The sequence below is a fragment of the Python bivittatus genome, unplaced genomic scaffold (genome assembly GCF_059951505.1).
Source record: "Python bivittatus isolate LINGU-HERP-01145 unplaced genomic scaffold, Pbiv_v1 ctg000250_np1212, whole genome shotgun sequence".
Lineage (NCBI taxonomy): Eukaryota > Metazoa > Chordata > Lepidosauria > Squamata > Pythonidae > Python > Python bivittatus.
Window position 1 is genome coordinate 892734 of NW_028277057.1, and position 15025 is coordinate 907758.

The window sequence follows — 15025 nt, forward strand, 5'->3', positions numbered from 1 at the left end:
TAACTACCAAATGCCCTCCAAATACTGGAAGTGCTCCATCTTGACCATCTTCCAGAATGATGTGGTGAAATAATCTGGCCCAGGAAGTCCTACCCTATCTCTCTCCCTCTCTCCATCCATCCATCCATCCATCCATCCATCCATCCATCCATCCATCCATCCATCCTTCTTGTTCTCTATCTATGGGCTTAAGGCTCTCATGTGTATGAGAACGGAGTGGTATATGCAAGTAAATACAGAAACAGGGTTTGATGTTTCCATGGTTTGCCATCTCTTTCCTCCCCATCTAGGAGATACAGTGAGTTTATCTGCAGAATGGATTCCATGAAAAGTAATCTTCCAGATAAAGTTCATGGTGAATTCTTGGCCATGGCCCTGAGAGTCAAATTGATTCTGATCTGACCTATTGTGGCCTCTCATCCCTGGCAAGATTGTCATTCAGCCTTGATAAAGCCTTAACTGAACTTAAACATTTGGAAATTTAGATCTAGAAAATGACAGGGCCAAAATCATCCACCCCTATTATGGTGCAATTGCTGGCTCCTATGGACAATTCCTAGCTACCTCTATAACATCTTACATATTCCACAGGAGATTTTTTTACCTTGGCTCAAATTGGCACACTATCTGTTATGGAGACTACAGGTAGTCCTTGGTTAACAACAGCAATTGAGACTGGAATTTCCATCGCTAAGCAACATAGTTGTAAAGCACAACATAATGTGATTGTGCCACTTAATTACACCAGTTCTGGCACTTCCGGTTAAGCATAGTTATCCACCTTTGTTAAGCGAATCCTGTAACATTATTAAGTATGATGTCACGTGGTCACCATTTGCAACCTCCTGCTGGCTTCTCTATTGACTTTGCTTGTCAGAAGCTGGCAGTGAAGGTCACAAATGGGGATCATGTGACCATGGGATGCTGCAATGTCGTCATTGCAAGCCAGGGGCTGAGCACCCAGATCGTGATCACATGACTACAGGGACACTGCAAGGGCCACAACTACAAGGACCAATCATAAGTACCACTCATTCAGCACCATCGTAAGTTCAAGTTAAGCAAGGACTTATGACTGGTCCTTGTAGTTGTGGCCGTTGCAGTGTCCCTGTAGTCATGTGATCGCAATCTGGGTGCTCAGCCCCCGGCTTGCAATGATGACATTGCAGCATCCCACGGTCACATGATCACCATATACCTGTATAGACAAGTATACCGGTCTCCCATACAGCACTGATATGTGTGTCTGCTCAGATACAGATGAATCAATGTTTGAAGAAGACTTGTGCTATGGGGTGTGAACAGCATTGGACTAGGAATGGGGAGACCCAGGTTCCAGTCCCTGCTCAGCCACAGAAGCTCCCTGTGGCTTTGGGACAGTCCCTTCCTCTCAGCCCTTAGAGCCTCGATGGTATAGTGGAGAAGGTGCTGGACTAGGAGTGGATAGATCCACGTTCAGCCACAGAAGCTCTCTGGGGGCCTTTGGGCCAATTCCTTCCTCTCAGCCCAAACAGGTGCCCATGAAATATGTTGGGGCTCTGCTAGCTGAAGAATTCCAGGAATTGCAGTCCACATCACATTGGGGAAGGCAAATATGAATGATATCATGGAGTGAAGTTGAGTCACTGCAATTGATGAGAAAAAACTGTTGGCATGTATGTGGGGAAATGCAGGAAGCTGGAAAATCTTTATTGCTTCCCAGAAGGAGGAAAAGGTGTGTCAGTCTACTCTTTGTGTAGAGCCCAGCCAACAGAATGGCCAACAGAATGGGAACAATAGCAACAAACGTGGCCATCCAATGAATGAGACTGGCACTTCTCAGCTGGAGAATTGGAATTTCCTCAAGTGGAACACCCCAGGAACCTTGAGCTGTCCAAACCTTAGAACTGAGCCCAGATTTTTCTCTCTTAATTTTTGATTTTCATTTATTACTTCAAGGGCCTCTAAGGGTCCTATCCTGAGTCTATGTTTATCATGTGTAATTGTCTCCAATGAAAACACTGTATCTGGGAATGCTGTCTCTGCTTATCTGCAAAAATATTGGAATTGTAGTAGGGCAGGGGAAAATGAGGGGCTGGGGCGAAGAATTCACCAAACAGAAGCATTAAAAGGGGATTTGAGGGGCATCAAGGAGGTGGTGGAGCACACACATGTTCTGAAAGGCCATTCTAAGGGGCCAGAGGGGAGAAAGGCTGATGTCTGCCAAAGATGGGTTGGGGTTTATGCTAACTTGACCCTTCTTTTCCATAGGGCCTCTTCTTCCGCCTGTTCTACCCCTGCATCCCTCAGGATGAGGCTGAGCAGCCCTCCTGGATTCCCCGCTACGAATATTACTCCGGACTAGCTGACTACATGAGCTTAAATAGGAAATTGTTTGCTCCACTTCTCAGTGTCACATTTGGTAAGATGACTGGCTGCTCATGAGTTACCCAGTGAGAGAGTCTGTGGAGCCCACAGCTGTTCTTATGCTTAACCCAGTGTTTCTCAACCATGGCGGCTTTAAGATGTGTGGACTTAATGCTCCAGCCAGCATAGGAAGTTCAACACTGGGAGTTGAAGTCTACACATCTTAAAGCCGCCAAGGTTGAGAAACACTGGCCTAAACAGTCCTGAGATGATGACATTTCCTCAAATAACACAAAAAGTTCTGTGGTCCACTGCCTGCAATATAGAACCTGCAGGTCATTGCAAAAGACTGCACCAGATCATAATAAATCATGTTTATAAGTACCTTTCCTACAACAGTGCTTCATTGCTAATATTATCTATTGTTCTATAAACGTGGGATTATAGTCTTGATTATGTCTCCCCCAAATATTCATCCATTTAAAGCATATTTTAAAAAATCACCAGGCATCTCAAGGTAGATGCTTGATTTTTTTTTTTTAAATACAGGGAGTCCTTGCTTAACAACCGTTCATTTAACAATGGTTCAAAGTTACGAGGGCCTCGGAAAAAGTGCTTTATGGACTGTATTCTCATGACTCTTGCAACCCATCTCACCATTCCCGTGGTCACGTGATTGTGATTTGCAAGCTTTTTGACAACAGTCGTTAAGCAAATCATGTGGTCATTAAGCAAATTCTGGCAAAAAAATCCATTGGAGAAGCTGGATTCGCTTAACCATGGGATTCACTTAATGACCACATGATTCGCTTAACAACCATTGTAGAAATGGTCATAAAATTGGGTCTGGTCACACAGTCACTCACTCAACAACAGCCCCACTTAATGACCAATTTTCCAGTCCCTATTGTCATTAAGCGAGAACTACCTGTATACTTTAAATGGATGAACTGAATCAGCCAGTTAGCTTAATTCTGTGCCATGTCTTTGAGAAGACAACTCCTAACTCAGAATTTAGTATTTAAATCTAAAGTGTATCTATATTTGTATATACATATGTGTATTATATTTAAATGTTTCTCTTCTGGGCATCAAACTCCTTTATTAAGTATCATTAATGCAGTATTTTTGCTAATTGATAGGCAAATATTTTGGCTTCCAATTTTACAATTCTTTGGCCTTTCACTGTGCAACTTCTTCCTACTGAACCACAATCTTCCTCTCTGCCTGTGATTTTTAGGCCTCACTCTAACTCAATGTTGTCCAAACTTGGCCACTTTAAGATGAGTGGACTTCAACTCCCAGAATTCCCCAGCCAGCAATGCTGGCTGGAGAATTCTAGGAGATGAAGTCCACTCATCTTAAAGTGGCCAAGTTTGGACAACACTGCTCTAACTGAAAAGGTCATACTTTTTTAACATCCTACTTTACGTCTTCTTTAATACGTTCTTTGTTTCCTTACTTACGTCTCAGTATTTCCTATGAAATGTTTTCAGTGGCTCGCATGTCCTCCTAAACCAAGCATGTTTGTCACCTTGAGGGAAGCAAGTTAGAAATTTCTTAATAACTGCCTTGGCTGTCAAGTCACGCTTTTACAACCCGTGAGAGCTCATCTTGTCTTTTGTAACCCTCTGCTCTCATGTGTGCTCTTCATTTTCATAGGATCGTGTAGGATCCCCGTGAACTGGGATGCACCTTTTAGACCCAGGTCCCACAAGTATCCATTAATCATCTTCTCCCATGGACTAGGAGCCTTTCGGTGAGTTTGCCCAGGTGGGGTGGAACCCTGACCAGAAGGGCAGGAGATGAGGGTGCTGATGTGTGTATGTGAGATTGGGGTGCCCGAGTGACATTCATGCAAATCTCCCGGGGATCCTGGATGACTCTCGTCCACTCCATAGCAGAGGGCTTGATCTCCTCCTCTCTGTCTCAGTGGATATCACAGTGAGCAACCAGCAGGGCCCAAATCTCTCTCTTCCCATTGCCAGACTTCCTTTCTGACAGTGTCACTAACTTTGGGCAGCAGGTTGTCAAAAGTGGGTGGCAGGTTTTCCTCCCTATATCCCAGCATGCAGTCTTCTCATTTAATAATGCACTCAGTCCCTCTCCCCAAAACAGGGGTAGGGGAGCTAAATCCCACAGGGGGGACAGAAGCTGACCCACACAGGACCATCACCCCAGCCTCGAAGTCTTCAGTCCTCCCCGAAGCCTTAAGAAGTACAGCCTCCGGTCACCCCAAATGTGTCCCCCGATACATGCAGGTGAAGTGACTCTACATATGCAACTCATTTGCTGCTCCTCTTTTGCCTGTTGTGGGACATCCCCCCTCCCAGAGATTTGTAGGGCTCCCCTTTTACAGCTGTTCCAGAAATCACTGAAAACATGGCTCTGCTCCCAGGCCTGGGGTTAAGTAGATGCCAAGGCTTTGTTTTGCTGGCTTTGGGTATATCTGACTGTCTTACTCTTCTGCGTGCACATGTATTTTATTATTGTTCTGGGGGAGATGTCTTTGCGTGTATCGTAAGCCACCCAGAGTCTTTTGGGAGCCAGGTGGCCTCCAGAAGAAATAAACATGCATCTCTGGATCTCTGGGCAGGTTGGAGAGAAAGACCGGCAACGCCTGCATGTTGTGGGCTGAAGAAGGGGAGGCGAGGGCAATGGATCCAGATGTAGAGAGATTTTTTTTTCAAAAGGAGGGCAAGCAGTTAGGCAACTGTCCATGCTAGAGCTGAGAAAATCAAAAGTGGACGTGGGGAGAGGGAGGAAGTGGCCGAGGCATTGCCAACGTTTCAGCAAGCTCCGGGGCCACCGATTCAGACTGCAGAGTGCTTAAGGGGAAGTGGTAAATGTCAGGGTTGAAGCCTGCCTGGCTAAAACCTCAAACAGGGAAATTTCAGGCTGGCCGGCTGGCCACATCTTCAGGACCTTCCTAAGAGATCTTCTCCAGCCCTCCTACCTGAAATGCTTTTAACCCCAGAGCTGTCTCTGACCACAGTTGCTGAAAGTGGGTGCTGTAGTTTCATTTCACTTAGAGCTAGAGCGGTGTTTTTGAAACTCAGCAACTTTAAGATGTGTGGCCTTCAAAGAATTCTGGGAGTTGAAGTCCACACATCTCTGTGTGGACAACAAAGCTGCCAACTTTGAAAAACACTGAGCTAGAGGATGCTCAGATGGTTGGGGAAGCCCTGGAACTGGCTTAACATTAATCCCCTTAAAATCCAGTTGGAGCTTCAGTTGCACCATCACAACCACCATCTTGATTTTTGTTACCATATCTTGCAGACGCTTCTGCCCCCATTATTTTTTCTTTATCTTTGCTGATGTGTTTGTTTCAGTGCCAAATAATTTAGAAGAAGCAGCATTCCTCTGTTCCAATTATCTTCTTTCTCCTTCAATTTTCAGAACCGTATACTCAGCCATATGTGTTGAGATGGCTTCTCGAGGGTTTTTGGTGATGGCTCTTGAGCACAGGTGAGACCGAATCCCTTTAGAGAAGAAATTCTAAGAATAGATCCGTGTATTTATGGTTTTTAAAAATAAGCCTTTGATGCACTGTGGTTAGTCTTGTCCTAGAATCCAGTTTCGTGAGAGAAGTGGCCATGCTTTCAAGTAATTGTTGAACTGGGAGCCGGGAGTTTTGAAGCTCAGCTCATTTCATTTCAGTCTGGATCACCCTACCTATGTATGCTAGGCCTGGATGCAAGTTCCAGAAATCCTTTCTTGGATTATTCTTTGATTTCAGAATTACAGCAACATGAGGCTAGGATTAGATCATGCCTCCTTCCCAGAAGAGTATTGTCACATAGACACAGAGGAAAATTGAGTAGAGATTTTAATGACACGTTGAAAAACTTTTGGCTTCAAGCAGGAGCTTAGAAAAAGTGGAGAAGCTGAAGGAGATTCCTTTTCTTCTTTACTTTCCCATCTGTTCTTGGCCCAAGCTGACACTCAAGGTACCTGCTCTTTTCAGAGACCGATCAGCATCTGCTACTTATTTTTACAAGCTGGATCCAGAAGCATCAGATTTCCCCGAGACTCAGATGCATGAAGAATGGCTCACGTACCGTGGGGTACCAAAAGATCAGAAGGAGTTTCGCTTCCGGAAACAGCAGGTATTTCATCTTGACCACCTCAGACAGCCAAGTACCTTAAGCCAGACTTGAATATCACAAACATCACCAAATAATCTGGTTTCTCTTCGCCTCCTGCTGTAATGTTGGGCTTAACTCTGTGTGTGAGAGAGAGAGTCAAAGAGTAATTCTAAAACTTTTCACCACAGCTCCATCAAAGAGCCAACGAGTGCATACGGGGACTCAAGCTGATCCGAAGTATCAACAGTGGTAAGGCCGTTGTGAACCTCCTGCACACTGATTTTGACCTCTCTGTGCTGAAGGTAAATATGCCGCACTCAATGCACACACAGGGATCCAAATGGCAGAAACAGCATGTGGTTGCACCACAGGCTCCTCCCCTTTTGAACATGCGCCTGATGTCTTGACGGGCCGAGAAAAGAGATGGGGTTCATGTCACCACGGAGCAATGCTGCTTTTGTCAGACGGGCCCGTTGGGCACCCCTCTCCCCCCGCAGACACCACAGCAGTATTTCTAATGGGCGAGTATTTTGGAAACCATCTTGAAATGATTTTATTGATAGTGGATATTTTATTATCCACTATGAATGCTTTTTCTGTCTGGTGTCTCAAATGTATTTTCCTGGGTATCTGAGATAGCTTACTTTTGCTCCCATTTTATAGATGGAGGGACTGAAGCTGACTTGCCTACCTTTGTGGCAAAGAAGCTTGCATCTTTTTCATGGGCTCCCCCCCCCCAATTCTTAACATGCCAAACGCCATTTGGTTACAATAAAAGCAGTTCAGGTGGGGTTACCAGAGGTCCAGCAAAAGGAAGACACGTCCTCCTTTTTGTCCTCATGTCCTCTGCCAGGCAGGCATAGCCTTAAAATCAAATATTGTCCAGCTTTCTGAGTATCTAACTAGCTATCTCTTCCTGACCAGGTTTCCTCTGGGAGCAGGGCTTCCCTAATAAGTGCTAACCTCCCTCTGCAACCTTAATTAGCTGATTATTCTGCTGCGTAAAATGGACAAGAACTTAATCACTTACGCACCGATTTCTTTTGCCTCTGAACTGGCTGTAGCACATTCCTGCAATTGAAAAACCGGTCTTTCTGATGCTAAAAAAGTAATTTTATGTACAGGTAGCCCCCAGGTTAAGAATGCCCAGGTTACAGATGACCCATAGTTAAGAATAGAGCCTACTGTAGCAAAATTCGAGTTAAATACACAATGATTCGAGTTCATTACACAGTACTACTTATACAGTAATGCTGTTCCGACTTACATACAAATTTGACTTAAGGACAGACCTTGGAATGGAACTTGTCCTTAAACTGGGGACTACTTGTACATGTAGGCCTAAGTACTTTTTGGGGGGCAGTTTTTCACTGTAATTTTTGTTGTGGATGCCAAGAAAGTGAAACAGTTCGTGGGTCCTCCTGTTCCCCATTTGTCCTCCCTTCCAGTTGTCCATGTCCTCCTTTGCCTGTTCACATATCCGGTAACCCTAAGTTCATCGGCTTATACGTTGTTAAATGTCCAAACCATATAAAAACCGAAACATGGAACTTCAGCCCGCACCCCCGTGCAGTGAAATGAAAAGCAGAAAGGATTGATTGAGCCACTCCTAAGGAGATGGGCTCTCCATTTTATGGTCTCTGCACCCCCTCCCCTGGCAGTCCCCCAGCTTATAAACCCAGGCAGTTCCAGTTGCAGCTGCCTGTCTCTCATTCCCAAAGACATCCCTGCAATGTTACTCTCAGCCACCAGGGGGAGCCAGGACCTGTTCTTCTCATAGAAGTGGACACCCATCTTGTCCACATGGAAAGTACATGAGAACAGAACCAGTAGAAAAATGAGACACATTGTTATTATATTTTAATCCTGCCTTTTTTTTTTAATTTGGTCAATTCAAGGCATTGAACATACCTCCTGCCTCCTATTTTCCCGATAACAAATGACGCAGCTTTCCCTCACCTGGTCTGTTCCAGAGTCACAGAATGACAACCCCCGACACCCACAACCACCATGGCAAACACCTAAACTTCAACAAAGCTCTGTTTAGTAGCCCTAGTTATTGTTTCCACAATAGCTAGCTTCTCTTTATTTATTTTTAAACGGTACTGCCACACATTAAACTAAATCCAGGTTCATAAAATACAGTGGTTCTGTTCATATAACATTTTATGCACCCACAAACCATAATATCATTTAATGCACTGGCCTGATTCACATGTGCAGAATGCTAAGACGATGGCTGGATTTTGCAACTAAGTGGAAATCATGCTTGGCAAATGTTGGGTTTGATGCCTTCCAGAATTCTTGTAGTGTAATTCTCTGAATGTTTCCTGTGGGGAAATTGGATTTGGGTATAATGGCTCTCTCTCCTCCATAAACCTGAGAGATTGTATCATCAATAGAATCCTAGATCTCTCCTTGTTCTTGTAGATGGATGGCCAGTCTGGGGTTCCCTAAACTACAACTCCCAGCATTCCTCACTATTGGACAGCTGGCTGGGCTTGCTGGGAGCTATGGTCCCAGTAACTAGAGAATTGCAGATTTCATTGCCACCCCTGGAGCGTTCCAACGTTGCACTTCGGAGATTGTTGGGTCATGACATTAATGAGCTAGCTTCCTTAAATTTCCCACCCCATCCATTGCAGGACAATGTGGATCTGACCAAAGTCGTCGTCATGGGCCACTCTTTTGGAGGAGCAACAGCCGTGCTAGCCCTTGTTAAAGAAGCCCAATTTAAGTGAGTATCTTCCAAAACTGCTGTAAAGGGATTTCTTTTTTTAAGAAAATGGTGACCTCAAAGAGCTTGTTAATAACAAATTACTATGTGGGAACCCAAGGTTTTGGTGTCCTGCTTTACCACATGCCGCGCACTTATTTTCCCCTGCAGATGCGCTATTGCCCTTGATGCATGGATGTTCCCTTTGGAGAATTCTGTCTACCCGAAAGTGACCAAGCCTGTACTTTTTATCAACACAGAGTCATTCCAGACTGCAGAAAGCGTGGCCAAAATGAAAAAAATCACCACCACCAGCAGCGAAACCAAGATCATAACAATCCTGTGAGTCTGCGCTGTCTCCAACGGTGATCAGCGCCTTGCTGTAGTAGTAGTGAATATACACACAGAGTAGGTGTCATTCACAGATTAGACACACAGTGTCTGCCTCCAGGCTTGCAGTCTAACTAGATGTGACACATGGAATGAGTAAAGGGGGGGAGGGGGAGGTTAAAAATAAGGTGAGATCTGAACTGAGAAGGAGGGACCATTTAGGAAAAAAAGGGGGGGGGAGTAAGTAGGAAAAAGATGGTAAACAACAAAGGACAGCATGGATTAGCAAAGCAAACAGGGTTGCATCGTTTTTTCCAATGAGAGAGTCTCTTTCCTGCTAAGTGATATAAAATTTATTTGGGATTTGGCATAGCACAAAATCAGAAAATCAGTTTGGCTTTGGAGATGCATTTTTGGAGAGGAATGCAAAACCAGACCCTTAAGCCTTTGAAAGGGAGACGCTACCAGATGGCTTGTTTCCCGCCCCCCCCTTCGGTGCCTGAAGGATAACACTTTGTAGAAAGGTTCCGACGCTCATTTCAGCCAGGAGTGCAACGGAAGCATCAGGTCTGCTTCTTAAAACAGCAGTAGCAAGGCTTTTTTTGCTCATTTTTGAAGAAAAGGGAAGAAAAAAAATCTCTGTCATCTTGTTGAACAGTAAGAACCCCTCGTTCAAAAATCCCCAGTAGGGCTCCTTCGTCTGCAGACAATGGGTGGTTGTGTGAAGATAAGAAAAACATGATGCTTTCTCTTTTTTTCCTTTAAGCTCTGCTAAATCAGACCAGTGTTTTGTCTAGTCTATCCATCGTTCCCAAACAACTTTACTGCTAGTGTGGTGAAGGGGCTGTCTGTTACTGCCGTGATGTTTTTCTTTGTTTCATAAAGCACCAGAAATGGACATAAGGCAGAATCCCTCTGTTGCTCCCCAAGGCAAATACTTGGAAGCCAGGCTGCCTTCCAACCTGGGAGTTTCATGCCAAGACCAAAGAAAAGTTGTAAATTTCAGATTGTTAAGTCCTGTTTCAAGCCAGCTCAGCTACTGGATTTCACAATATCTTCTGATACTCTAAATTGCATCCTGCGTGAAGTTCTTTCATTGCGTAGGCTTTCTCAGAAGAGGTTGGAATGACCTTTCTTAATCACTAAATCTGTGAGAGGTCCCACCTTTGGACCTGGGGATCCTTTGGATCCTGTTCTTCTCAGTGAGTCTTGTCACGTTTAATCTTTATTTCCTTTTCCTCCAAGGGGTTCTGTCCACCAGAGTCAGACTGATTTCACCTTCTTTGCGGGGAACCTTGTCAACCGGGTCTTCAGAACAAGAGGTACCATTGATCCCTATGAAGGCCTGAATATCACCAACCGGGCTGCTCTCGCTTTCTTACAAAAACATCTCCGTAAGTCAATATTGTGAAAGTTGTTTCTTACTCTAAGAGACATCACCCTATAAATAACAAGCCACCCACCAGACAAAAGGCAAAAGTCAGCTAGGTTGGTGGAGAGCATTCACGGTGGGGACTGAGGAGAGCCAATTTCACCAGTTTGCCTTCTCCTAAGTGGGTGTACTTACTCTGCATGCGACAATAACTTTTTTATGACTGGGCAAACCCTTCTGAGCAATTTCCAGGAAGTGTCACAATATGCTCTCAAAATTCCAAATAGGCCACCTGCTCAAAAAGATGCTCTACCCCCTCTAGTAAAAATTTCACTGCATAATACACTTGAAGACTCAGAAGTGATGATGGTGGTAATAACAGTCTTTACAGCTTAGCACCAGATCTGCTTGGTGCAATAACTCTTTCATTTCTCCATCTAGAGCTCAAAGAAGATTTTGACCAGTGGGATAATCTTCTGGAAGGCATTGGTGACTTGGTGGTTCCGGATAGTCCCCTGACAAAGTCTAGCCTCTAGGCAAGAAATATCTCGCCCCCAAATTGTTTTGGGGATCTTCTGGGTTTGGGGGTTTTTTCCCTTCCTTTGAAGGGATGGAAAGCACCCTTGGTGCAAAATTGTTCTCCAGGTGCTGGACATTCTGCAGAATTGCTCTTCATGATGATGGACATTTTGCTGAGATCTCCTGCTGTGACGGCTCCTCTTCTTTAGGAAGCTTCTGCTGCCTAGAAACGTTTTGAGTTTCCTTAAATATACCTCTCGTTCCGCCAGGACTACCTCAAGGCCTTAAAAAAGGGAAGAATCTCATTGTGAGTGAAGAAATCGAAATAAGTTGAGGAGGTGGGGGGGGTGCAATCCTCAGGGAATTTCCTTGCACTTTAAAGTAAAATATAGCAGGAAAACAGCATAGATATTTACTATAGATTCTTGATAGCATCCTTGTCTAACTTGCATTCCAGCAACCAGAGAAGGAAGGACTACCATGGTCTAAAGCTGCTAATTACAATTATGAAGCTGGACTGAGAAGATTGCTCCTTTCTAACTATCTTGCAGGGTAGGAAGAAGGAATATACAATCTTGGCATGATGTTGTGTCATGCCTAGCCCAAGAACAACAGGGAAACAGTCCAGCCAAATTCATTTGTTTTATTGCTTACACCATATAGGCAGAATTTTGCCAGACTAAATCTGTACTAATCTAACCTAGTAGATATACCCTGGGAGATTCTAGGGAGTGGCTACCTTAAATCTCCTTCTCTTCCCATGCTCCTGCTCTGGTCTGTGCTGCCTCTTCTCTCCCCCCACCCCCAAAATGTGCTCCCTCCTTCCTGAGAACCTGGTGCTCTGTTGCATTCCATCACATTGTGGGAGAAAATCTGTATAGAAAGGGTTTCTCAACCTCAGCAACTTTAAGATGTGTGGACTTCAACTCCCAGAATTCCCCAGCCAGTATTCTGGCTGGGGAATTCTGGGAGTTGAAGTCCACACATCTTAAAGTTGCTGAGGTTGAGAAACCCTGGTACAGAATGTACATGAAGCAAGAGCGTAAACATTTGGACGCCTGAGTGTCAAAACTTCAATCTGTCTTCTGATAAGTGCAAGCTTTCTGATAGACCAGGTTTACTGTGGCAGGCGTTTTGTGAATCGCAAGCCTTTATGCCTGTGGCAGGAAGAGAAAGACCTCTGGTGCTAAGGAATTTTGTGCCTGTGCTTTTCAGGGCAAAGTCTCTGGGGCAAATTGTCATGGTTGCCAGAATTTTACAACTGAACTGGAAACATGGCACATCATTCATAATCCTTCTGAGTCTACTGAAAAATGTCTGCATTGTGGTTCCCCCACCACGGGAGCACAAGCATAGCACCTCTCTGCAGTTTTTTAAAGCAGCCATGTCTTTTCCTGAGATCGTGCAGCTGCCCTGCACAGCTGCTGGGGGATCCTAACAAAAGACACGGTTAGTTTAAAAGGTTGAGACTGGAGCTGTGCTTCTGTCTGTCATGGGTTTTGAAGACCCTTTTTGGAACTGCATCCATAGCACTGTAAAGCCTTCATACATTCATAAAAAAAAGGGGAGTCATTTTGATTTTTTTTTTTACTATAAAATAAAATACAGGAACAATAATTACCAGTTCAAAATGTAAACAAAGAAATTGCTTTGTGTGCATGAATCGGTGGGCAGAGAAAGAGCAGACCAGCCACTACATGATGACCTACTCCACAATCTTATACTCATCTATGTACAGGTTTGTCTCATTAAGTTCACTGAGCTTGCTACTTGGCAAATCCTCAGCCCCTTCAGTGTAATCTACTATTACAACTGCAATTAAGTTTTGGTACTTGGTAGGTTGGATGGTTTACATCCCACTTTATCCATCCCACGCTCACCCAAGCAGGCTACTTGTTAAACCTTTTTTAGATCAGTGTTTTTTATAAAATTTGAATGCAGCTGCACAGTTGATTCCACCATATGAAAATGGAAGAAACAAAATTAAAAACGATACTTCGCCAAGGGTTATGGCTGCCTATTCCAAGTTCATCACCTCAGAAGAACCCCCTTGAGGTCTTGGCTGTATCCCAACCCATTCTTGGCCAAGAATATTGGAATTCTAAGCATTCTTCATGAGATGGGCGGTGTCCAAATTTGACAAATGAAGAAATAAATAGAATGAAGGAGAAAGCACTTCCTCCAGCAATGGGAATCCATCAGGATCTGTTTGGGTGCAGTCACAGCTGGTGTGATGGCTGCAGCTTAACGATAATTGCTGTGGGCCTCTGTGGGCAATCCTTGGGGATAAGAAAAGAGCAGGAAGGCACAATCTGCTCTGCTGTCTATGATCTTGTACAACCCTGGCTGGCCCCTGCTGAACAGATTCAGACTTTCCACAGCCAGCCCAGCCACTGACACACAGCAGAGCACGGCCTGATGTTCTTCAGAAGAACAGGCTAGCTTAGGAAGCACAGGCAAGCAAACCCAGCATACGTGTAACTCTTCCACGTGCAATTCAAAGTGCTGGTTGTTATCAATAAAACCCTTCATGCAATTGAGCCTGGTTATCTAAAGGACCATCAGTCTTCCATGGCTTCTGTCCAGCCTGTGTAATTGGGCAAAGTAGTCATGCTCAAGGTCATCCGTTAAGCAGTGTCTTCTGGTGGGACCTAGGAAGGATGTCTTCTCCATCATAGCACCTGGCTGTGGAACACCTTCTCCCCAAGATACATCTGTCCCCTACTTTGGCCGTGTTCGAAAAACCTCTGAAAACCTGGCACGTTCTCCAGGCTTTGGGTTAGAGGTGGTGGCAGCTTCTGTGTGTTTGATGTCTTTTAATGGTTATTTTTCTTCTGGTGTTGGGGGTGGGTTCAGGTTTATGTATGATTGTTTTACTGTACACTGCCCAGAGTCATTGTAGAGTTGAGCAACCTTATACATTTCTAAAATAAATAAATGAAAATGAAACACTGTTCTCTGACTTAAAGGCTTTGGCTGGGCTGCCTCAGCTGTTTCAACCACATATTACACCCACGGGCTGGGACAAGACAGTATGCAGGCTATTCAGCCCTGGCAGAATAAATCAAACTGGATTAAGTGGTTATTTTTGAGGCCACCAGTTCATCCATTCTGGGCTCACACATCCTCACACACAAGTTAAATATAGATTTCGAGTCAACTCTTAATTAGCTGAGTTCACACACAATGCTAAGCCATAAACTGGCTTGCAAACCAGAATTACTGGGCTCGTGCACATTAAACCAAACCATATTGTGGCTTGACACAATGTTTGAACCTGCTAGATTACTTTCTGTTGCAGAAGGAATTAGAATAAGCAAGACTGCTGTTTGCTGGGAGGAGTGTTCATTCTGGAAAACTGATTCGGCCTGGGCCACCTTGCCGAAAAAAGTCAGATACGCAGTTTGGGTATGTTTCTGGATTCCATGTGAGCAGGTGGGTGTACATCCATTTCTGGAAGAAAACAACCTAAATTAATGAAACTGAAGCTTGTGCTGATAATCTCCACTGCAGGACATTTTACATGGACTTCCTTTGTACATTCTTTAGACATTTAAGCTTGTCTAGAACTCAACTGCCAGCTGTGATCTCCAAGGCAGAGCAAAGACAACATTGCTTCCTTCCCTGTGGTTCTGCTTCCATGCAAAATGT

General features: G+C 44.4%; 1 protein-coding gene across 5 annotated transcripts in view; it reads left to right on the top strand.

Moving 5' to 3' along the window:
• The window catches only part of PAFAH2 (platelet activating factor acetylhydrolase 2), a 35913-nt gene that overhangs the window by 3834 nt on the left and 17054 nt on the right, over positions 1–15025 (top strand). For 3 of the 5 annotated variants that reach the window (XR_015796157.1, XR_015796158.1, XR_015796159.1), the window contains exons 2-10: positions 2251–2401; positions 4009–4105; positions 5749–5817; positions 6317–6458; positions 6626–6739; positions 9083–9174; positions 9325–9495; positions 10729–10877; positions 11297–11681. Coding sequence is in view for 1 of the 5 variants with exons in the window: in XM_007428066.4 (XP_007428128.1) it covers positions 2251–2401; positions 4009–4105; positions 5749–5817; positions 6317–6458; positions 6626–6739; positions 9083–9174; positions 9325–9495; positions 10729–10877; positions 11297–11391 (1080 nt within the window). In the remaining 4 variants the exon portion in view is untranslated. Of the gene's footprint in view, positions 1–2250; positions 2402–4008; positions 4106–5748; positions 5818–6316; positions 6459–6625; positions 6740–9082; positions 9175–9324; positions 9496–10728; positions 10878–11296; positions 12309–12376; positions 14328–15025 lie in introns of those variants that run through there. The other 2 variants (XR_015796156.1, XM_007428066.4) reach the window with 2 other exon arrangements.